The sequence below is a fragment of the Rhinoderma darwinii genome, chromosome 13 (assembly GCF_050947455.1).
Source record: "Rhinoderma darwinii isolate aRhiDar2 chromosome 13, aRhiDar2.hap1, whole genome shotgun sequence".
NCBI classification, from domain to species: domain Eukaryota; kingdom Metazoa; phylum Chordata; class Amphibia; order Anura; family Rhinodermatidae; genus Rhinoderma; species Rhinoderma darwinii.
In genome coordinates, this window is record NC_134699.1 from 26,713,426 (window position 1) to 26,737,386 (window position 23,961).

A 23,961-nucleotide genomic window follows, 5' to 3' on the forward strand; every position below is an offset into this window, starting at 1 on the left:
CACAAATACACACACCCACATACAAACTGGAACTTATATATATATATATATACACACACACACAAATTGAGGCACAAACAGCAGACAGACTGAGCACTTCCATCTCCTTCCTCACAGGCCGGGCTGTGGGCGGAGCTAACTGTGCCTCAGACACCACGTCCTTGCTATATATGTATATATATATGTATATATATATATATATATATATAGGATGCTAGGCCTATATTTTTTAGGATATGTTCCCTTGTGTGGATTCTATTGCATGTAAAAATTAGTTTTCTTGCCCGTTTTTATTATGCTTATTTTCCCCATTGATTGGGGAGGGGAGGTCAGGTATAGGGGCCAAATCCATGACAGATAGGGCAGGCTGTGGTTTCAAAAAGCAGGCCGCTTGGTTTTTATTTGCATTGTGTAAATCCGGATTTACAAAAACACGGCTGTTTTCTTTAAGAAACCGTGCCATGCCTGCCATGGGTTGTCTAGTATTGCAGCCCAGTTCAATTCAAGTAAATGGAGCGGAGCTGCAATACCACACACAACCTATTTACACGTGTGGTGTTGTTTTTGGAAGACTGTATCCTGGGCAACCCTACAATGTAACATCTGTCTGCTGCAGTAAACGGTAAAGTCGCCAGAGCACTATAGTCTCTATGTATTTCTGGGGGTTTCCACAGTACTCAATTTTTCTTTCACTGCAAAAACTGCTATTCGTTTCTTAAGCCTCCAATGAAGTTGCCCCTAGAATGAATGTGATTGTTTTCTTAGATCTATGGATAAAACGTCTATGTACAGATCCTATTTATATGGTCAAGACAGACAGTGTGCCCACTGTAACTGCTATCCAACAGAGCAGCCTTCCACGCACGCCGTTAACTACTTTTTTTCTTCATATTTAATTAACAAGCGTTTTACCCCAGTAATATATGGGTGACTTTAGACTATTATGGCATATCCACAGGTACCCCGACTCCCCGTTCAACAAGCCTACGTGGATAGCAGCGAACGCATGCAGGAGGGGACTGAATGGAGAGTTAGCTGTTCATTTTTCTTTCCTTTGAAGTCTATGGGAGTTACAGAAGCAGCCTAAGGCTGGATTCACACGAGCACATTACGTCCGTAATGGACGGAACGTATTTCGGCCGCAAGTCCCGGACCGAACACACTGCAGGGAGCCGGGCTCCTAGCATCATAGTTATGTACGACGCTAGGAGTCCCTGCCTCTCCATGGAACTACTGTCCCGTACTGAAAACATGATTACAGTACGGGACAGTTGTCCGGCAGCGAGGCAGGGACTACTAGCGCCGTATATAACTATGATGCTAGGAGCCCGGCTCCCTGCAGCGTGTTCGGTCCGGGACTTGCGGCTGAAATACGTTCTGTCCATTACGGACGTAATGTGCTCGTGTGAATCCAGCCTTATGCTCTTGCTCAGTTGTTTCCATAACTCCACCGACAGCCTCCTTTGCTTACAGAACGGAAACCAGAAATAAACCTTTAAAAAACTTGACATGTCATAATGACGTCAGAAATTTTGACCGGTGGGGGTCCGAACGCCGAGACCCCCACCAATTGCTAAAACGAAGCAGCAAGAGTTTTTCCTCGGAGCAGTGCACAGGCTCAATAGAAGTCCATACACCGCTCGATCTGTAACTAAGCACAGCACTCCCCAAAAGAACTTCTGCCAGTTCACTTTAGCAATCGCGGGGGTCTCAATGCTCGAAACCCCTACCGATCAAAATGTGACATGTCAAAAGTTTTTTTTAAAAGTAGTTACCCTTTAATTCTCCCTATATGTGGGAGTCACATAGGAGGGACCCCACCTATCAGACATTTATGGCATTTCCTTTTGATATGATGCCTTAAGTGGGAAAACACCTTTAACGTATCATTGTATAAAATGTAACATCAATTCCATTTCTAGGTTTTACGGCAATCTTTATTGAACAGTATGACATCTTATTTACTCACAGTATGTGACCAAGGATACACTTAAACAGAGACGCTGATGCCAATGGGTGCAAGGCAAAATACTGAACAGGCAACCAATGCACAGATTCTCCTGGGATATGCAGTGTAAGTCATGCAGTCTGACCAAGCGTACATAAGTGCAAATAGCAGAACTGACAATTATACACACTCCGAGCAGTCGTGACAATTGATAAGGGTAATACTAGATATCAATTTCATAGGTTCATGTGAGGACGGGCTCACACAATGCTGCTGGTTTCTCCAAAACAGGAAGGAAGAAAAAAAAAAAAAAAAAGATACACAACCCAAATAAGCCATGTGAACATGCCGGAAAATCAGAAGCAGAACGCCTCCAAACATCTGCCCATTGATTTCAATGGGAAAAATGGCGTTCTGTTCAGACGCCCGCAAAAAAGCGCATGTCACTTCTTGAGCCGTTTTTGGAGGGTACGTTCACACGCTTAGCAAAAAACTTCAGAAAATACGGAGCGGTTTTCAAGGGAAAACAGCTCCTGATTGTCAGACATTTTTTATTCAAACTCACGTTTTTCACGGCTGTTTTGCTATAGAGACAATGAAAAACGACTCAAGAAGTGATATGCACATTTTCGCGGCCGTTTTTCACAACTTCCGCGTAAAAAAAACAGCCTGTCAGAACCGAAGGCCATTTTTCCCATTGGGCAGATGTTTGGTGGCGTTCTGCTTCCAATTTTTTGGACGCTTACGGCCCGAAAAACGACCAAAAATAAGCCGTGTGAACATACCCTTAGCCAGTTAGAAACCCTGAAAAGGGTCATATGATACAACGTATGTCTCCCTTGAAGAGGAGTCGCAAGTATGTCACATGATCCTTTTCATAGCTGCTGACTGTCCGAGTGTGATCATGTGATATACCATGTTAATTCACAAAACCAGGAAGTGCTTTCTTTTTCACTTGTTTTGCCCTTTGGGGGGCTGTTTAGTGGATGCAATTACACTCACTAGTTTAACTCTATTGGGACATCCCACTGATGTCCTTATACTAATGTGTGTATTATAGTGACAGGTTCTCTTTAAGAGATGTGCAAGAAGCTGAGATTTTAGATTTGGATTACTGAAGTATTAGGCTGGGTTCACAGTTTTTTTGCAGGCAAAAAATCTGCCTCAAAATTCAGTTTGGAAGTTTGAGGCAGATTTTCTTCTGCCTGAGGAAAAACCTGTAAAACCGGCTCGCAGGAGAAAACCGCCTCCGCCTCCCATTGAAATCAATGGGAGGCATTTTCAGACGGTTTTTGGCAAATTTTGCGGCGTGGTTTCCGCGTCAAAAAAACTCAGTGTGAACCCAGCCTTAGGCTGGATTCACACGAGCACATTACGTCCGTAATGGACGGAACGTATTTCGGCCGCAAGTCCCGGACCGAACACACTGCAGGGACCCGGGCTCCTAGCATCATAGTTATGTACGATGCTAGGAGTCCCTGCCGGACAACTGTCCCGTACTGAAAACATGATTACAGTGCGGGACAGTTGTCCGGCAGCGAGGCAGGGACTCCTAGCATCGTACATAACGATGACGCTAGGAGCCCGGCTCCCTGCAGTGTGTTCGGTCCGGGATTGGCGGCCAAAATACGTTCAGTCCATTACGGACGTAATGACCGCGTGTGAATCCAGTCTTAGGGTTCATTTACATGTAGTGTATCATATGTCGTTTTTAGGAAGGCTTTAGAGTATGTTCCCACAGGCAGGCTACACTGCAGATTTTCTGCAACATAAACCACAGGCAAAAATCTGTCACATTAAGGCTACATGCACAAGTTAGTGCAGGTACAAGCAGGTAAAATGCACATGTTCACACTGAGTTTTTTTTATGCGGAAACCGTGCCGCAAAACTCGTCAAAACGGGCCGAAAATGCCTCCCATTGATTTAAATGGGAGGCGGAGGCGTCTTTCCCGCGAGCGGTAAAACCGGCTCGCGGGAGAAAGAAGGGACATGCCCTATCTTCGGGCGTTTACGCCTCTGACCTCCCATTGACATCAATGGAAGGCAGAGAGCGTATATTTCAGAGTTTTATGCCCGCGGCGCTCAATGGCCGCGGGCGAAAAACGCTGCGAAAATCGATGTGCAGGGAGAGGAAAACCTGCCTCAAACTTCCAAACTGAATTTTGAGGCAGAATTTCCACCTGCAAAAAATCTCAGTGTGAACCCAGCCTTAATGTTGCAGGTTTTTTTATGCATTTTTAGATGTGTTTTTTACATTTTGATGCAGAAACAGGTGTGGACATTATGCTGCGGCTTTTGGTGCACTTTTTTTTTTTATATAAGCTTTTCAGATGCAATTCTGAGACAAACAAAAGATAAATTGACATGCTGCGGATTTTAGAATACTTTCTGCAACGTATAAATTAGATTGCTTGAAATACCATTTACTTTGCTGGTACTGCAAATCCGCACATAATACGCATTGTGTGCATTTGGCCAAATAGTGTGTTTTTCGCTGAACCTATGGCTGTGGTTTTACCTGCAAATTTAGTGTGAGGCATTGATTATAGGAAACTTTGTGCACCTGTGGATTTTCTTGCGATTTTTAGTGCGGAATTTATGCTTCCCATTGTAGTCTATGGGCAAAACACTCAGCATCTCCGAACAGAATATGCAGCATAAATTGACATGATGCAGATTTGAACGTCACACTGCAGAACACTTTCTGCATGACTTTTCTGCGTTTTATTTCCGCAATGTGAGCTTGAGATTTGAAAAATCTCATCCACTGAGCTGCTACCGTAAATGCTGCGGAATTTCCGCACAGAATTCTGCAGTGTTTTTACACTGTGTGGGAACCCCAGCCTTATCCTCCTCCCCTGTCCTGGGTCCGTTCCTAATTTTACTTAAAAAGGGAAAACACATGATCAAGCTGGAACTACAGAGGAAAAAGATTCTGCATTTCATTCTGACCTGTAATACTGTTATGTAGGAGCTGAAAAATAAAATGCAACGCATGGAAAGTAGAGCAGCAATAAACCACAAACCTGGCTGACTGTTTTATGGAACACATAAGACCATGAATACTGTGATCTTCATATGTTACAACAAAATAACCGGAAAAAAAAGACTTACAAAACTGCCGTCAATGGTCCCTAGTTATCCTGAAAATGTGTGGACGCTCAATAACATGGCACAGCATATAGAAATCTATAGAAGTTTACACCTATTATCTTTGTAGGTACATGGATGAAACATATGTGGAAGTTAAAGCCCTTCTGATAACCTCTCTTTTTAGAATATATACAGACAACCAAGTATGGAAACATTACAACGCTGACGTATTTGACTTCAGCATTGCTATATGTTCCTTTCTCACATATCTGGGTGAAACAGACCGCTGTGGGTATTCCTTTAAAAAGGAAAAATAACTTCCTTTAGATTCTCTTTTCTTTAGATATTTTCTTTACCAATATGTATTCCTTTATGACCATGACCTTTTGGGCATTTTTAGCAACAGACCTGCTGCATTAGCCTGCACTGCAATATTGCCCACACAAGTGCCAATGATAGGTTCACATGAGCCATAATAATACACGGAAGCACTGCAATTAACCATGTGCCTGTAGTTGGTTCCTAACAAACCCCTTTGAAGGTGAAAAATTCCTTTCAAGGGCATATTTATCTTGACCTGTTTTAACTCAAAGTTGAAGGTAAATCACCTTGGCTCCAGAATAGCCATAATTGTGTAGGAAAAACCGTAATACATGAGGTTTTTGTTGATGGGTACATTTCACTGGCCAAAAGTCAACTTCTTGGTTAAACTTCCCCTTACCTTAAAACAGGGCAATTATTGTATCCTTTCTTCCCCCGCGAGACATGCTGCTGCCAGAGGTGTGTATTCGAGTATGCATGTTTACACGAAGAGAGAGCTACTAGCTATCCCATGTATACGGCTGACTTAGTTAAATGTGCCAAATTAGCCAGCAGTAACTAACCTATCCTACCACTAAGTAAACATACTTCTTCGGCTCTGTTCACATCCACGTCAGAGACTCTGTTAGAAGCCTTCATCTCAGATTCCGTAGTTTTCGCTGGACAAAAAAAGCGCAGCATGCAGCAAAATGGTGGTAACCTGATGGAAGTCAATGGGTTTCCCTTGGTTACCATCATTCTACAGATCCAGTGCTTTCGTTTTTCTCATTCTGTTTCTATGACAGAACAGAAGAACAGAAAACCTAGCGCAGATGTGAATATAGACTTCAGAAAAAATCATAACAAATATACTAATTAATGTATCCTGAGCTACAAGCTACCATTAATGGGGTTGTCTAGTTGCAATTTACGGACCAGCTGATTGTTGGGGTCCCACTTCTATGCGAGTCGCTGTGGGGTGATCCTAAGAAGGAAGCACTGGCATACAGACAGGTATACATACACCTTTCCCCCCTAGTTTTCTTAACCAAACAACCCCAATAAACGTAGCCATTATTTTAGTTTTGCCTTTACCAGTTAGAACTAATACAAATAAACAAGTTCCCACAAAGCACCTAAGAAAATTGATGACTGCAGGTACTGAAGACGCATTGTAAACCATGCAGATTTACTTTAAACCTTAACCAGGTTCCATTTCATCACAATGTAACATCCACAACGCAGTAGCTTAAAATAAAAAAATCAGACATGACCTGTATTTTTTTGAATGTGTGTTTTCTAATAAATTATTCTTCAAGGTTTCATAATGTTCTTAAGGATCTTGTGGAATGAATGGGTGCTCCATTAGTCCTGTAAACAGTTGCAGTTGTGCCGTCTTGTGACAAAAAGTAAAGTGACGCAGCCCCAAAAGTGCAGAGAGCTTTAAGAAACAAGGCTCAGACACCTCATCCTTACAGGGCAGGACTGCCACACACTTAGAGGTCAGTGGCATTTCCCTTCTTGGTGAAGGAGCTCTCACCATTTGTAGAGGGTGGTAAACTTGCATGAATACAGGCAGTTTTGCGTATTTTATAAGGCAATCTTGCCATTGAAGTTTTCAGCAAGTCAAAGTTCAAGAAGTTGGAATGGAATTGTTGTAGAGCTGGGGTTAACAGGACGGCTATTTTTCTATCAGGCCTCCTTCCTTCAGCTTGAAGTAGAAGAACTTCTCCAGCGTGTTGGCACACTTGCAATAATCGCTGTCTGGGGGGTTGTACTCTCGACAATTGGTGATTATTCTCTGCAGGTCAGCAATGAATATCTTCTTGGTCACATAGTATCTGTTCTTCAGCCTTTCGGTCATGGTCTTCAGATCTACAGCAAGGTTTGAAACACAGGTATGAGGTGTACATACTTAAAGGGCCACACATCACCTACATTTGTCAATCTGGAAGATGTTCTGTAAACTCCTGCAATAAACTACATGGTAGGGAAAGCAGGTTCCATCATCTCCATCTGAGAACTAAATGTGAGGTTAGACTTTAGCTTGTCTGGTTCCCATTGTAGGGAGGGAAGGTTTCTGCAGCAGGAAGCTGCTTCCTAGCCAGAAACAAAGCAGCCCGGCTTCCCTAATCCAAGGCTTGTTTCTCTTCGGCTGTCATGGCATGATGGGTGCTGTAGTTTGGCAACAGCTGGAGAGCCAAGCCACGGTTTGGGGAAAACGGATCTAGGTACTAATGCTTTTATCTGGAGTAAAGGCACCTTACCGATTGGAAACCGGATTACTTCATAGTAATCTGGAGCTTCAGATTTCTTGACAGGTTCCATGAAAGGCCAAGCACTTGGGTGTGTCTGAAGAGGAAATGAAAATTTCAATTCATTTAGTTTAGGCTTCACATATAATTATTTAAGAAAAGTAAAAACTGACTTGTGAGAAAGCCAATCCTCTTCAAGTACAATGAAATATCAATGGAAACTGAATGCTGCAAACATTTTACTCATGTTGAATATCTAGAACAAAACAGAGTAAATCACCTGTTAACGTATACTACCTATAGGCCAGGATCTCACACACAGTTTTGATTCGGTTTTTGATTCGTTTTTTTGCCTTAAAGCCAAAAGTGGCTCCAAAAGAAAGAAGATGCATCTGACTGTTATTTATACATTTCCTTCCTTTGGATCCACTACTGACTTCGGCTAAAAAAAAACAACAAAAAACAAAAGCTGCATCAAAACAGCGCGTGAGATTCTGGCCATAAGCCATATTAGGCATGTAGTAACTGCAATCCTGTGATATAAAACTCTGCTATTACATGACCAGCAACCATGCTACGTGGATAGACTGGTTCACAGTGCGCAGATACAATTAGGGATAAAAAGGTATCTATATTCCCTGTGAGAGCTCTTCATTTATAGCCCTCTAATGGCTTGTCCACATGTAGCGGAATTGCGGAGTATTTTCCGTCCAGAATTGCAGCAGAATACGGTAGCAGCAAAGTGGGTGCGATTTAACAAATCTCACCCCACACACTGCGTAAAATTTCCGAGCTGAAATTCACCTGCGGTGCGTATTTTTCGTACTGCAGCGTGTCAATTCCTGCTGCTGAAAGTGAACTGAAAAACACACCATATTCTGCTGTAAAAAATAAAAAAAAATATATGCAGAAAAAAAGGTGCGGTTTTTCCACAGCGGAACGTCTGGACCAATAACATGTGGACCAGCACTAATAGTTTTCCAGTTGTAAAAAGCTCCCACAATGGAGTGCAGCACATCAAGGCACGCACGATGATGAAGTCTACAGAAGATTTACAGCTATAAGAACAATCTCCCTGCTTTCGAGTTTTACCTGAAACAGTAGATACAATTTAAACAATTCACTTCCCAAAGTACAAGTCGCACGCTCTATCAATCATCATTACCTTGATCTGTGCTAGTAAATTCTTCAAGACATTGTACAGCTGGTCTGGATCCTTAATTTCCTTCCTGTAAGAGAAAAGATAAAGCGGTTATTAATGGGTAAGCCAACGGAAATTAAGGATTACATGACGCCCATTGATATTAATAGGCTGTCCATGTAATTCACAAGTCGAGTTATCACAGTGCCAAATAAAGGGGATTCCCAAGAGGGGGACCCCTTTCTTTCATACACATATGTTTCATACAGGGCATATGTTTAGGTTTTTTTCTATTTAATGCTTTTTTTATTATTTATTTTTTAGGCATGATGAGGCACTTTCATTGCTTTCAAGCAGTATAACTAATTTATGGAAAATAAATCTATGGAAATGTGCTGCATTTGTTTCCTTATGACAGTGTATACTTGTCTGCGTGCCAGTGGGCATGAATTAGTGCTGGTTAGTAGTGGACAACTCAGCGTAGACTTATTTTACTCACCCTTTTTCTTTGCAAGACGGTTTCCACCCAGTTTCCCCTGAAAAAAAGCAAACATGAGTTCTGCACATTACCATTGTCCTCGGATACAGACCCTCTAACTGTACCTAAACTTACGTATGCCTGGTATACACTCCACTGGTATCTGTCGCACTCCTTCTTTGAAGCACGTGAGCCCGGGGTACACTTTGCGGATCTGAGCTTGTCTGCGTTCAATTAGTTTCTTAATAATCTAAATTAAATTGAAAACAGGAACATTTAACGTGGTTGTCTGGTTTAGGAAACCAATTTCAAATACTCAGATAATGTAGGGTGGGTCTCCTTCAGAACCTGTAGGCCCCATTTACACGACCGTAGATTTAGTCTTTAATTTCGGACCTTGATTACGGTCCGCAATTACTTGCCCATTAATTTCTATTGACCACGGACACCTTCCCGTATATATTTGCGGGAAGGTGTCCAGGCAAAAGACACGTCCTATCTTTTGCTTTTTACGGACCGTGCTCCCATACTTCATATGGGAGCACGGGACGAAAATGCGGTGACTGTCCGCAGCCACCCGTGCTCAGTCGCGGACTGTGATTACAGGCATGGCCGTGTGCATGAGGCCTTATCTGTACATAACACTGACAGCCCATGCAGCGCTGTAAAGGAGAATAAAATAGTCGGTATAGTTTATATGGCTTGTGGCACAACTGACACCTCCAAGATCAAGAAACCTTATGCCTGTAAGGATAACACACCCCTAATTGTTACAATACACCAGAAAATTACAAAATGTGCACACAGAATAAATGACATTTCGTTAAAATATATAAACGCGCACAACGTATGTGTCAAGCCAGCAGTACAGAAAAAGTCAGTACCATTTATATAAGATGATAAAACTGGTATGTGATTCCTAAATTCATCAACCAGAAAAAGTAAATATATCGATATTATTGTACAAACCTCTTTTTGTTTTTTGATGATATGGGAGAGCTCAGTGTAAGGAATCCGAGGATTAAGTTCACACTCCATCAAAGTGGCTCCCTCATAATCCTTGATGTAACCCAGGTAACGACTCTTGGGGACCTTAATATCTTTTGAAAACCCCTAAATGGGAGAGAATATAATACATTAAAAGGAAAATAAGCTAAAAACAAGACAAGACAATACAAAAAAAGGAGAGCGTGTAAAATAAATATATTTTGTGTCTCAGATGCAAAACTACCAAATAGGACTTCAAAAGTCGTATTCAAGAAGCAGCAACAGCGCAAAAAGAAAATCCTTTAGAATATAAAACAGCATCTTGCAAGAATTCTAAGTGCTTTATCATACACATTATTACCACCTCGTTCTTAACACTATACAATTAGATATATCCTGCTATTCACTATGTGAATCACGTTAATGAATTCTCCATTATTGTAGCATATCATTACACGGTAGCCCATTGACTTCCATGGGCATCGTGTAATGCTCTACTTCCCCTGTGGAGGCGCTGCAGAGGAATTAAATACTTACTACTGGATTCCACCGAGCAGTAAGACACCCTGTGATCAGCTTATCCACGAGTGATTCTTAGGGCCAGTTGACAGAGTTTTTTTTTTTTTTTTACACGTTTTTTGATGCGGAAACCACGACGGAAAACACGCCAAAAAAACAGCCGAAAATGCCTCCCATTGATTTCAAGGCTTTTTTTTCCCGCGAGTGTCTCGCAGGAAAAAGAAGGGACATGCCCTATCTTCGGGCGTTTACGCCTCGGACCTCCCATTGACATCAATGGGAGGCAGAGAAAGCGTATTTTGCGGCGTTTTATGCCCGCGGACGAAAAAAGCCGCGAAAATAGACGTGCAGGCAGAGGAAAATCTGCCTCAAAATTCCAAACTGAATTTTGAGGCAGATTTTCCTCCTGCAAAAAACTCAGTGTGAACCCAGCCTTAGAACAAGAAGAGATAAAAGACAAAATAATAATAATAAGGAATAATCAAAGTGGACATAATAATAATATTATTCATAATCAGGGTATGTTCACACAAACTATTTTCTGCCGTTTTTCGGGCCGTAAAATCAGAACGTCTCCAAACATCTGCCCATTGATTTCAATGGGAAAACGGCGTTCTGTTCCGACGGAGCGTTTTTCGCTGCGTTTTTTTTACGCGTAAAAAAACTGCCGCAAAAAAGAAGTGCAGGTCACTTCTTAGGACGTTTTTGGAGCCATTTTCCATAGACTCGTGAAAAAAGCTCCAAAAACAGCCGCAAAAAAAACGCAGCGGAAATCGCGAGTGGCACAAAAAAACGTCTGAAAATCAGGAGCTGTTTTCATGAGACGTTTTTGACTGCGTGTGAACATACCCTCATAGTGATGAAAGCTTGCAAAAGAAAATTGAGAAGCTCAGCTTTTTTTTCGGTCCTTGTTTTGCTTTCCATTTAATTATCGTTTAACTGGAATAAATACAAGCCTGGCAGTTTCTAGACTGCACAGAGTTGTACATTTCTGTTTAGTGGTTTATAATCATTTAATCCTTGTTGTAATAGGAATCAGTGCTCAGAGTGGCGCTCTCTGCTGGTCTTGTGGGTGGTGTTGGTGCAAACAAACATTAACCAATGCGTAGCCACATAGATCACAGGGGCACTTGCGCTTCAAACGAACATAATTCCTCACCTGCTTTTTAAAATACCCAATAGCGTATTCATCTGCATATGTAAGAAAGTACAGTATGTTGTGTTTAATGTGGTATTCCTTCAAATGGTTCATTAAATGCGTTCCATATCCCTGAAAAATGAGACAAACGAATTAATAAATGAGCTTTTTCCTCTATCCAATTCTGTCAAAGCCCAACTCCACTCAGCCCCCAAAAATGTAGGAATGGCTGCAATATTCCACTCCCTTTAGGGCCTTCACAGATGTATTGAATCCATCTTTAACGGTCTCTATCCTGAGCAGAACACCCAGACCCCCTGTGGTTCTACAGCACCAAACTTACATCATTAGGTACATCTTCGGAGATCTAGGTCTGCCCAGTAGAACCCCATAATTTGCTGGTGTTGAAGACACAATATGGGCACTAACATGCAAGCACAAGGGCAGATATTTGGTGGGGTCCTCATAATGGAGAGTCACTGACATGGAGGGAACTTGTAGTCACCAATTTGAGCACCCCATTAAGCAACTTCTCATATCTCCGCTTCTGCACCCATGTAAATGTGACATGGCAGGTATTGGGGTTGACAGCAGTGGATTGTTTAGGTTTTGAGTGAAGTTAGAAGATACTAAAGAAATGTGAATGCAGCGGAGCAGATACTAAAGAAGAATAAGGCAATACATACCTTGACTTGTTCATTAGAAGTCACTGCACAGAACACAATCTCTGTAAAGCCTTGGGTGGGGAACATTCGGAAGCAGATGCCCCCAATAACACGTCCATCTTTAATAAGAGCTAGAGTTTTGTGCTTCCTGACAAATAAAATAATAAAAACGCAATCTTCTTATACATGGGGGTGGTCATGACCGTAACATTTTATCAGACATAAATGCAGTCTCTGCAATAGCGATAAATGTGACTTACGGGTCAAAGACCAGGCGGGTAATGTATTCCTTGGGCATTCGGGGAAGCTGATGGGAGAAGACATTCTGCAATCCAACGAGCCACATGAGAATCTTCTTATTTGATTTCTGAGACAGAGAGTTTCCAATCACATGAAACTCTATGATCCCTCTCCGTTCCTCTAAGCGAGCAGTCTCATCTCGAGCAGCATTAGCAGACAGTAAACTCGTCTATTACAGGGCAAAGAAATGCTGAATGTCAAACACTGTCAAAGACATTTATCAAATAGATTTTTTTGTCTGACTTTTTAAACATTTGACGAGGATCTGTCAGCTCTCCTGACAGGTTTTAGTACATATTTGAAATCCCCTTAAATTAACAGAGCATCTTTTCCTAGAACTCCGCATTGGACGATTCCTCTGTTCCTCCTCCTGGAAATGTATGAATAAATTGACAGATGGGTATAACTATTTCCCTAGTCAACAAGGTGTCCCTACACAGGCTGGCACGGTCAGCACTGATAGGACACTGTCGGGCTAGCAACATACACCATTAAACAAGAGGAAAGGTAACACCCAGTTGTCAATTTACTCATATTTCCAGGAATAAAGGGACGACAAGACGCAGAGTTCTAAACAAGATCCTCCATAATTGTTATTTTATGGAGAATTCAAGCATTTACTAAAACATACTAGTCAGGACAGGTGACAGGTCCTTTAAGCCATTCACTGCCAAGGACGTACTTAATACGTCACGTTTTTAAACACTTGCCACGACTAGATTATAAGGGCTAGAGCAATAGCTTATAGCTAAGTCGGGGAGCAGGATTTTGTGTCTATAAAAAGGTGGAGGGAAGCTGCAAGTGAGAGCAAGAAGAAAGATCGCAGCCTGTTGCTGTCATCTCTCCCCCCATACAGTCTCCAGTAACACCAGGGGAAGATACGTGAACTTTTCCTTATGTGATCATTCCGCTAACCAATCAATGGTTGTCACATTTATGGGGGAAGGGTTTCTACTAGAGGGGTAAAGGCCCTTTTACAATGGCCAATTATCGGGCAAACACGCGTTTACAGAAACAGGGCAACGATCACCTGATGAATAAGCAAATACTCGTTTATCGGCAGATTGTATCATTTTAAATGCAGAAATATTATTGCCGTCGGCAGCACATCTTCCTGTGTAAAAGCTTTTCAAGCTTTTGCTCTAATTAATGCCTGCCTGGGGATAGTCTGTCACTACACTGCAGCGCGGTCCGGATTCCACACTAGCGGCGCGGTCCGGATTCCACACTAGCGGCGCGAGCGACAGGCATGTAATCAGGAACCCACTGCCTGTGCCGCTCGCGACATTCCCCTCCATCCCCCTTCTCACATACTCAGATTATCATTGGTGGCAGTAGAGAAAGGAGGGAGGAGCGTTCCTCCCTCCTACCGTGACGCGGGTGGCACTAATGACAAGCGGAGCGGGTACTGAAAGAAGTGAACATCGCGGTCGCTGTAGAGTGCGCGCGCACCATGTTCTCTTCATTCATTTCAATACTAAGCTGTGCCCCGCATAGCATCAAAATGGTATCGAAATTTCGATGCATCATGCTTCCCTAGCTGAGACAAACACATACAGTCACACTGCAAATGAAATTGTGAACAGCAGTAGCCTTACATCTGGGCCCAGCATGGCAGCTGGATCAGTGATTGTTAGCATGACTTCATTCACTAACTCCATGGGAATATCGCCCATCACGCGGATTCTTTTAGCGTCCTCCAGAGTCAGGCTGTCTGACAGTTTCCTTTTTTCTCCTGTATTAAATAATGGTGGTTAATGAGCAGGGAAATAACACTAAGGCCCTGTTTACACAGAGTTATTTGCAGGCAGAAAATTCTGCCTGGAAAAGTCAACTCGAGGTTTTTTTAAGTGGTTTTGCACCACACGCGTTTTGAGGCGTTGTTTTGCCGTGTTTTTTTTAGCCATCTCTTCAACAGAAACATGGAATAACTGAGCGTTTTTTTTTGCCGAAAAACGTGTCAAAAATCGCGTTTATTTCAGTCTCCCATTGATTTTAATGGGGTTTTTGAGGTGGAAACCGGCTTAAAATAGGGAATGTCGCTTCTTTTTCTCGCGAGCGTTTTTTTTTTTTGCTCGCGGTAAAAATTTAAAAAAGCCTCCACCTCCCATTGAAATCAATAGGAGTCAATTTGGGCCGTTTTTTGTCGCGGTTTCCGCGGCAAAAAATCTGTGTGACCAGGGGATAAATACTGCGGGGCTAAAATCTACAGAGCAAACAACAAGTCTACACACAGTCTATTATCATTAACACACATAGATATACAATGCCTTGCCAAAGTATTGAATCCCATAACAAATTACTTGCATAGATATGCAATAAGCATGCCAAGTATTCCACCAGTGTGCTGCAAACTCTCCGTTTACACAGATAAAAGACATTGAATCCATAACAATAGGCCTCTGCCTACAAATAAGTAAAAAAATATATATATATTTTCTAGATGAGAGCCCCCCCTAATTCAAGTACCATTGGTTAGACTTCCAGTCTGAAGCAAATCTGAAAAAATGAAAACCAAAAAAGAGCATTCTAAAGAAATTAAACAAAGTTACAAACATGTCCTTTTTAGAGGGATGAATAATTTTGCAAGGCACTATATATAGAGACAGAGAGGATGAGAGACAGGTAGTAGCCGGAATATTACCTGGCATGGGTTCTGAGCTCCCAGCATCTCCATTGGAGGATATGGATGAGTTGTTGTTCAGGCTGTTGCTGAAAAGTGGCGTACTGGGTGCCGTGGTGGTATTCACAGCAGCTGGGAATACAAACAGCAAAAATGTCAGCACTCAACAAAATCAGGCATTACGTAGAAGAGTGTATACAGATTTGCAGGTGGAAAATCCACAGTGGAAGACTATTGCAGGTAAGAGGATGAGATTTACAAAAATCTCACCCACATGCTATTGAACATTGGCTACACGGAAATCAGAGCGTGCTGCGGAATTACAAGTCTACAACATGGTCGTTCTGTTCTGGATTTTCACTGCAGATATAACTCTTTTCAATATAGAAGGGGTGAAATCCAAAGCAAAATCTGTACATAACATGTGCAGATTTTGGTAAAGAAACGCTGCGGAAAATCTGTGTGGGTAGCCCTTACATGATAGTTTCATACAGAATGTTCTACGATGAAGTCAAAGGATTTGTATTTCTTAGCATTGATGTACAGAACTGCCTTCACTAGGGTGTAAAATAAAATGTAAAACAGACGTAAAAGTGTCTATTGTATATGAAAGGTCTTCCAGCTGTAGGCACTTCACATACAGACAATCAATGGTAAACGCTGTTGCCTTGCATGATTGGGGCGTGGGGTTTGAATATGTTTTGGAGCTTGCATGGGTTACCTATGGTTATCTGCTTTTCTTGCAAACATCAAGAACATACTGATAGGTGAACTGGCTACTTTAATAATTGCATGATTGGCAGCTCCACTGGGGAAAGGGACGGATGTCCGCTCGGGATCCCCCTTTGTGAGCCAGATTGCGTCTCATTGTGGCGAACTTCGGAACACATGGAAGGCTATTTATTAGAATGGACGCCATGTAACACTACATTTACCCTGCTGCTAGGAAATGCTCGACTGGCCATGGCTGCCCCCATCAAATTCAGCTGGTGCGTACCCGTGGTGATCAGCGAGGTTGTCTATGATGAGACAAACCCTTTAATGAAGAGTGATAATTAAATTTGCCAACATAATAGTAGAATAGCTTTGATTGTATTATATCTTTGAAATGTAGACCGCATAATAACGTATATCTAACCGGTAAGAATTTTACCTGGACGAGACACTAACGGAGGACCTTCAGTGTTCGAGACTGTGAAATCAGCTTCCCAGATAGGAGAATTTTCACCATATATCTCTTCTTCCAACATAGAAAGAAACCTACAAAGGCAAAACATACATGGAATGAATACACATCGGATTTTCTCATTGCTCTACTTCAGTAAAGGGGTCTTCCAGGACTTTGATGGTCTATCCTTGGGATACGCTGTCAATATTAGATAAGCGGGGGTCCGACTCCCAGCACCCCCACCAATCAGCTGAACAAAGGGGCCCTAGCATTCTGGTCAGTGCTTATTGTTGCCGTGCATTTTATAGCCGCAGTGCCTGGGACTGTGATGTATACTGACTTGGGAAAGTGCGTGAGAATAAGAGTCCTCTTCTCTGGAACCAATTTGTCCTTTTCCACTCTGAACTTTTCTAGCAGCTGTCTACGTGTAACTGTAAAGATGGAGCGGAGCAAACTTCTTCCAAACACATGTGTAGTTTCATATCTGGGCAAACTATCACAGCTCTGCGGGACATGACAGTAACACAGCCACCTGAAACAAAGAGAAAAATTATATACCCACCTCTATAAGGGGTAAGAGCCACATTCCCTCTTCTGTTTTTATGGACATTGCTGGTAGTACAGGAACTGTAACCCAGCTTTACCCAAATGGCAAATCTGCTTAGTCATGCAAAAATACATCCCCTGATCCCCCATTACAGCAAAACTAGGCATAGATACTAAAGGACTACACTCGTTGTCACCCACCTTACCCAGTGCTTTAAACAACTCGATGGAAATGGACAGACGAGAATGTATATTTATTAGTTACTTTAAAAAAAATATATATATATATAAAATTATATATTTTATTTTATTTTTTAAAAAATTTAAATGGGGAAAAGTTAGTTAAAAAATTTACATGAAGGATCTTACCTACAAATGTAATGTATATGATAAATAAGAAGATTGTAAATATGTAATTTAGGTTACCAAGCATAACTAGAAGGGATTGACACATGAAGAACCCCTTCCGTAGGCCCTATTAGCTGCAGCAGAGAGCCACTAAACAAGGAGCAGCTCTGGCAGATTAACTGGTATTTATTTGAACAAATGGCCAACCGCAGCTACCACCGGTAATAACAGCTGATAGTGGGCGATTTCTGAAGCCAGAGCTGCTAACCGGACCGGACCCATGTCCACTAAAACTAACAGGCCATCTGTGTAATGTAGATATGCGTTGCAGAGAAGGAACCGCTCTTTGCACAGGCTCACATCACTAGTTAATACAGAGAAGTGCCAAACAGGGGAACCCCCTCTGTCACCTCTATAAACCCTTGTGGAACGCATTGAAAAGGGATGCCTAAAGTAGAGACCCCTTTATCATCATTCCTGGAAAGAAATTAGTCTTTTGGACAGTACACATTCTCCCAAGATAAATAATGAACCCAATTTACCTTGTGTAATTAACCTTGTACGTTGCTACATCCTCATTTTGTGACCTCTGACGGAACTGTGAAGGGGTCTCCAGCTTCCAATAATTCAAACAAAGAAGAAACATTTTGGAGAGTTCGTACATCGTCTGCCGCTCTTTTGGTTGTAGGTGGCTAAACTTGTACTGCACAAAATTTAACACCCCCTGTGGATGGATCAAATAAGGAAAAAAAGTGTGACTTGTTAGATAAAAATGATGTTTCTAAGCACACAGACTTCCTCACACACACACACTTTTTGTGTGAAATATTTTTAAGGCAAAAGAAAAATATCTAAAAGTATTGTGATTTACTACTCATTTGATTCAAAGAGTCCTCTTCTAAAAAAAACAACACTAACGGCATTAAAAAAGCCAAAACAACCCCCTGCTGCAATTGGCAAAAACTGCAACCTAGCCAAAAAAAAAGGAAAAAAAACGGCACCTAAAAAACCTGCAATGTTTGCAGTACATTCAATATTTCACCATTGACTTCCAGGTAACATCTGGCCACAATGTTTTTTTGCTGTGAAAAACACCACAAGAATTGTTCTTAAAAACACTGTGTGTGTAAGTACCCCAATACTGTAAATGTATAAGTGCCTTTTCACATCAGCGTAGGGTTCCGTATGAGGTTTCCGTTTATCCATTCCATCAGAGGAACAGATGAACAAAGCCGAACGGAAACTATAGCTTCCGTCTGCATTAACATTGTAAAGTTTCAGTTAGTTTCCGATTTGCTTCTTTTTTTTTTACGGAAACATTATCGTACTCTACTTGTTAAAAAAAAAAATAAAAAAAAAAATGAAAATTTACAATGGAAGACAGTCGCTGCTTGGCTTTCCATTCATTTATTCCACTGACGGAAAGGTCCAAACAGCACCTGACGCTGATGTGAACAGGTCCTTAGAAGCTTTTAAACAACTGGACTCTAACCAAATAAGAAACAAGTCCAAAAAACGTCAACGATAGGTGGCGCTGCAAAATCAGACAAAGAAAATAGGCAAGAGTTTTGCTGTTTAAGGAATTTGTGGTCCCCCAGCTGTCAAAGGGACTACCACCACCAGCACTCAGGGCATGCTAGGAGTTGTAGTCCTCCAAACATCTGGAAAGCCACAGGTTGACAACTACTGACAGACGTAAGTATTCCCAGCTACATCAGTGCTTCATTTTATGACTCCATATTTGTACAACATCCGTAAAACGAATTTCACCTATAATATTGTGTGTGCACCTAAACCATTCACTTCCGAGGCAAAATCACCTGTTCGATATTTGGCTTTTCAAATGGTGGACTTCCCAGAGACCCTTCAACCACTGGCCGGTTCATCTGCAGGATACACTTTCTAAGAAGCTGCAGGATACAAAATGACCGAATCAGTGCCAAGGACTAAGACAATATCATCATTATAATAATGTCATGGATCTTGTATAATCTACAGTGCTTGACAATAAAAATGAGCATAACAAAAATGTGAACAATATAAAACAATCCGCTAATCCTCTAAACCGGATACGGTGAAGAGCGGACCCAGAAAGACTCCAGTTGGGCCTCCTTCACCCACTTATTTGTTTTCAACATTTTAAAACTCAGCCATTTTTTATGTTTTTTACATGCAAAAAAACAAACCGCTGGGTACGTGGGGTGGGGGGGGGGGGGGATCATATTTTACTATAAACTTTATAGTAATGTCTGGCCGCAGTGTTTTGGGCCCCACAAAACAGGTAGAGTAAAAAGCAGCTAAAAACGTGAGTAAGCCCGTTGAAGAGGATTTCCCACTTTATACATCTACGTATATAAATAGGTGCGATAAGTGGACTCTCAGCTACTTGGAAAACGGCGTCACCTGATTCCCGCTCTGCAGGTCGAGGTAGGCGCATACAGGAGGAGACTGCATGGAGATGTGGTCTGTGAGTTAAGAAAATAGCGGAGCAGTCTCCTCCTGGATGCACCCACCTTCACTTGCATAATGGGGGACAGGGGACCCCTTTTCTGCCAATAATTATGTCAGACCTTGTGAATATGCCAAAAATGTAAAAAAATTCCAAAATTCGATTTCTAAAGGGCTTTATCCACTAGGTATATCAATTAAAAGCTAAAAACCTTAATCTCACCTTAAACAGGTAAAAGTAAACTTGTTTAGTGTCCGTGTCCTCCTCCTTATGTACGGACATGAAGAGGTTCTCCACATCCACCACCATACCCAGCAGGCGATTGATTTCATCTTCAGATACATTTTCTAAATGTGATACGTGGTCGGCTACAGGTGAAAAGATGAGAAAAACATTCACCATGTTCAGATGTTTTTCTCAATGTTTACAGCTGAAGAACAGATTTAACGTGGACTGCAAAACATATCAAGCAATAAGGATCTCTTATAGACCTTGGTCCAGAAATACTGGTGTGTGACAATGTGTTCATGGTTCTCAAGATCTCTGCTTGCTGTCATTAAATGGGAACCTTCATGGTTTACCTCAAGAGACTGAAAATCTGCCCTGGTCATGTGATGGTCACACAGTTGCTCAGCTTGTTACAGTTTAGTTATCACAGCTTTCGCTTCTAATGGGTTGTGCACCTATATGATGATCATGTGACAAAGACAGGCTCCCATTTAATGACAGCAAGCAGGAAGAATTGCTATAGAAAGTATATTGAAAAGTAACAATCTGAATACCCTTTTAACCCTTTCATGACCAAGGGTCATTGATGCCCGTGTCCAGGTCACATTTCCCATTTTTGATATGCACTTCTTTAAACGATAATATCTTTGGAACCGCTTTGAAGATCAACTATTTTAACAAGACTTATGAGGTTTTCATTTTCTAGATCAGTTTAATTAATTCCGTGTTTTTAATTCTAATTATTATGAACAAACAAATTACTAAAAAGGTGAAAATCACTTTGTTTGTAAATATATATATATATATGTTTTTCATGGCTGTTTTGCATCGATGTGTCTCAAAATTTAAATCAATTTTTCGGCCGTCTGACCGTTTTTAACCGCCATTGGCCATCCGTTTTTCAAGGAAGTTAAAAAAAAAAAAATATGGATGAATTTTAATAGTTATTTAATAGTATTTGTCCCAACCCCCTGAAAACACCACAGTGCCCATGTAGATAGTGACGCAATACCATTGTAGATGGTGCCACATTGCCCACATACATGTGCCAGTGCCCACTGTAAATAGTGCCACAGTTCTCCTTGTAGATAATGCCCACATAGTGCCACAGTGCCCATGTAGATAGCACCACAGTGTCCCCTGTAGGTAGTACCAATATAATGCCACAGTGCCCATGTAGATAGTGCCACACCCCCTGTATATAGCACCCCTCTTTACATAGCGTCAGCCCCCCCTGCAGATAGCAACACTGTAGCTCCCTGTAGGAGCGGAATCCCTCTGGCCGAAGATTCCGCTCCTACAGGAAGCCCTGATGTCTCTGTCCATATATGGACAGTGTGTCCGGGGTTAAATCTAAAATCAGAATCCCCTGCCAGAGCAGGGATTCTGCTCCATGAGTAGCCCCTGACGTCACTGTCCATATATGGATAGTGACACCAGGTGCTTCACCAGTAGCAGAATCCCCGGCCAGAGTGTTGGACGGGGATTTCACTACTAGAGAGAGCCACTAACGTCACTGTCCAAATGGACAGTGACGTCAGGGGCTCTCTCTAGAAGTGAAATCCCCAGCCAGTGCGATCTGACACAGGGGATTTTGCTCCTAGAGTCAGTTCAAGTGGTACTATCTACAGCAGGGATGGGACGGACGGCGGAGGCTCCCTCTAGGAGGGGAATCCTCGGCCAGAGCGCTGGCTGGGGATTCCGATGCTGGAGGGAACTTAGGTGGCGTTATCTACAGGGGGTTGTGGGTGGCACTATCTACAGTGGGGGGTGTATTCTGGGGCTCTCAAAGCTCCGGCCGACATGAGTGCAGCGCTGCACTCATTAAACCCGTTCCAGTCTATATAAGTGCTAACTGCACAGGGCATCGGCAGTTGGAACATATATAGCCGTATGGCAGTCCTGAAGGGGTTAATAGTGGCGATCCGCTGAAAATTCAGCCCGATATTAACCAACAGGGTGGGTTCCCATTGTAGACAATGGTAGCGTAAACAGGGCCTAAAGCAAAGTCTGGTGTTATGGATTTCATTTTTAAAGGATCTAAGACACATAATATGGATCAGTTTGGTACAGATCCCATTAATTAATAAAAGGATCAGGTTTGGGATAATCATTTTATACCCAGTGAGTGACTGCAGCTGCGGCAGGGCTCGCTCAGGCTGGCTGCAGGCTGCTGAAGGTCCATTCTTGGTGCAGTTTGTGGGTTGGGGTTCTTCCATCCATTGCATTTACAGACGTCATTTGCCTGAAATAAGAGAAATGACAGAATTTAACTATTACAGTCTGAAACGCCTGGAGTTACACAAATTAATCACCCAATGCAGCCTTGATGGGTCAGTCACCAAAAGTGACGGGTGACTAACCTTTCCCAGCACAACACCAGTCCGCAAGGTCAGACTGGCCCACCAAGGTATCCCCAGGTTGGCCCTGGCTCTAACACAATAATGGCCCCCATAATCCAGCAGAAGACAACCCCATCTGGAGCCAATCACTAGTTACTGGGGTCTATTCCTTATGGGATAAATAATCTATAGAACCTTATTGTGTAACCGGTGAGTGCAATAATAGCAACAAACATTATAATGCCATTAAAATTGGCCATCACATGTATTGATGAAGGTGGCCTCAGAATCCTCTCCACTGGTGACCCAAGGCACCCTCGTCCAACACTACCAGTTCGTGACACAGATGTAGTCCAATACAAAGCTTATAGAGCAGCTCAAGAAAAATAATATATGGTAGTGTACAGCCGAGTATCGTCCTGGGGTTAAAAAGGTATGAGATTTGTAAAAAGAACGTGGACTCTTGTACTGAACTCCAGCCCCGTCCACTTAAACGATGAGCTGCAATACCAGTGACAGCCCATATACAATAGCGGCGCTGTTTCTTGGGGTAAACCGCATACTCCTATTTCTAATCTTATACCCTTTAATATTATGCAATATTTGATGACTACCAGAGCATGTCTGTAATATAGGGTGCAACCTTGCCTGTCAAGGGGCACTATGTGTCTGATGGTGCGGAGTTGTTACTCAGCACCAGCAGTCAGACTACGATGCATAACCATCAGCAGTATCTGCAGTCTCCTGCTATGGTTACATGTAAGCATCTATCATCTGCTGCAGTCAGACAGAAGATGGGAAGGGTCCTATAGAATATACACAGTATCACTGTCCATACATTCCAGGAAGCTCCTGCCCTAATGAATGGGACAAAGGCTGAATATACAGGAAACCCTATGTACAGTGCAGCTGCTGTATCCGACCCCACCTCCATTATTTACCTTACAAGCGGAGAACACTCCAAGCTTTTCGAGCTTCTTAGCCCGGGGAAGGGCCCTGACTTGAGCTTTCCTTTGGCTGGCTCTCTGCTGCTGGCTTAGTCCAGGTCTGGCCGGGTCGCTGCTGCCGGCACTTGTCCCCGCTGCTGCTGCGGCAGAGGTTCCGCTTTGTCCAGTTGCTGCTGGGGGCTGTACGCTGCTCCGGGACTGCGAGGCCTGGACCAGCTCAGCCATAGCAACTATGTACGCCGCGTGCTGTTTCAATAAAGTTCAGCAGTTCAAGGAAGGCCCCTGGGAAAGCTCTGGGCATGCGCATTATGCAAAAGTATTCTGGGAGTTGTAGTTTTTTCCCCCTATTCTGCCTAATTGTAAATATTTAAAGGAGCACTAACCTAGGCTATTGGAATTTATTGTACAACCATTTCCGGTTGGAGAGAACCTGATTGCAGTGTTCCCTTTCTGCCATCATATTGTTTTTAATCGTATCTTTTTTT

The 23,961-nt window shown here is 42.4% G+C and overlaps 1 protein-coding gene and 1 long non-coding RNA gene across 3 annotated transcripts in view; one reads left to right on the top strand and one right to left on the bottom strand.

Moving 5' to 3' along the window:
* LOC142665571 (uncharacterized) overlaps positions 1 to 23,961 on the top strand; it is a 282,261-nt gene that overhangs the window by 55,837 nt on the left and 202,463 nt on the right. The window lies entirely within an intron of this gene.
* KAT2A (lysine acetyltransferase 2A) lies at positions 3,564 to 23,742 on the bottom strand. 2 transcript variants are annotated; one of them, XR_012851677.1, is made up of 19 exons: positions 23,471 to 23,742; positions 22,309 to 22,432; positions 20,182 to 20,327; positions 19,331 to 19,420; positions 18,053 to 18,234; positions 16,957 to 17,148; positions 16,602 to 16,708; positions 15,470 to 15,580; positions 14,424 to 14,560; positions 12,786 to 12,994; positions 12,547 to 12,673; positions 11,882 to 11,992; positions 10,186 to 10,329; positions 9,352 to 9,466; positions 9,238 to 9,274; positions 8,763 to 8,826; positions 7,610 to 7,694; positions 4,130 to 7,217; positions 3,564 to 4,086 (listed from the first exon to the last, which is right to left on the bottom strand). XR_012851677.1 is itself a non-coding variant. In XM_075846428.1 (18 exons), the coding sequence occupies exons 1-18, from the start codon at positions 23,699 to 23,701 to the stop codon at positions 7,024 to 7,026; spliced, it is 2,406 nt and encodes an 801-aa protein (XP_075702543.1). In that variant the 5' UTR covers positions 23,702 to 23,742; the 3' UTR covers positions 3,564 to 7,023. The 2 variants fall into 2 exon arrangements, 1 of the variants encoding a protein (XP_075702543.1); XM_075846428.1 differs by having other exon boundaries at positions 3,564 to 7,217.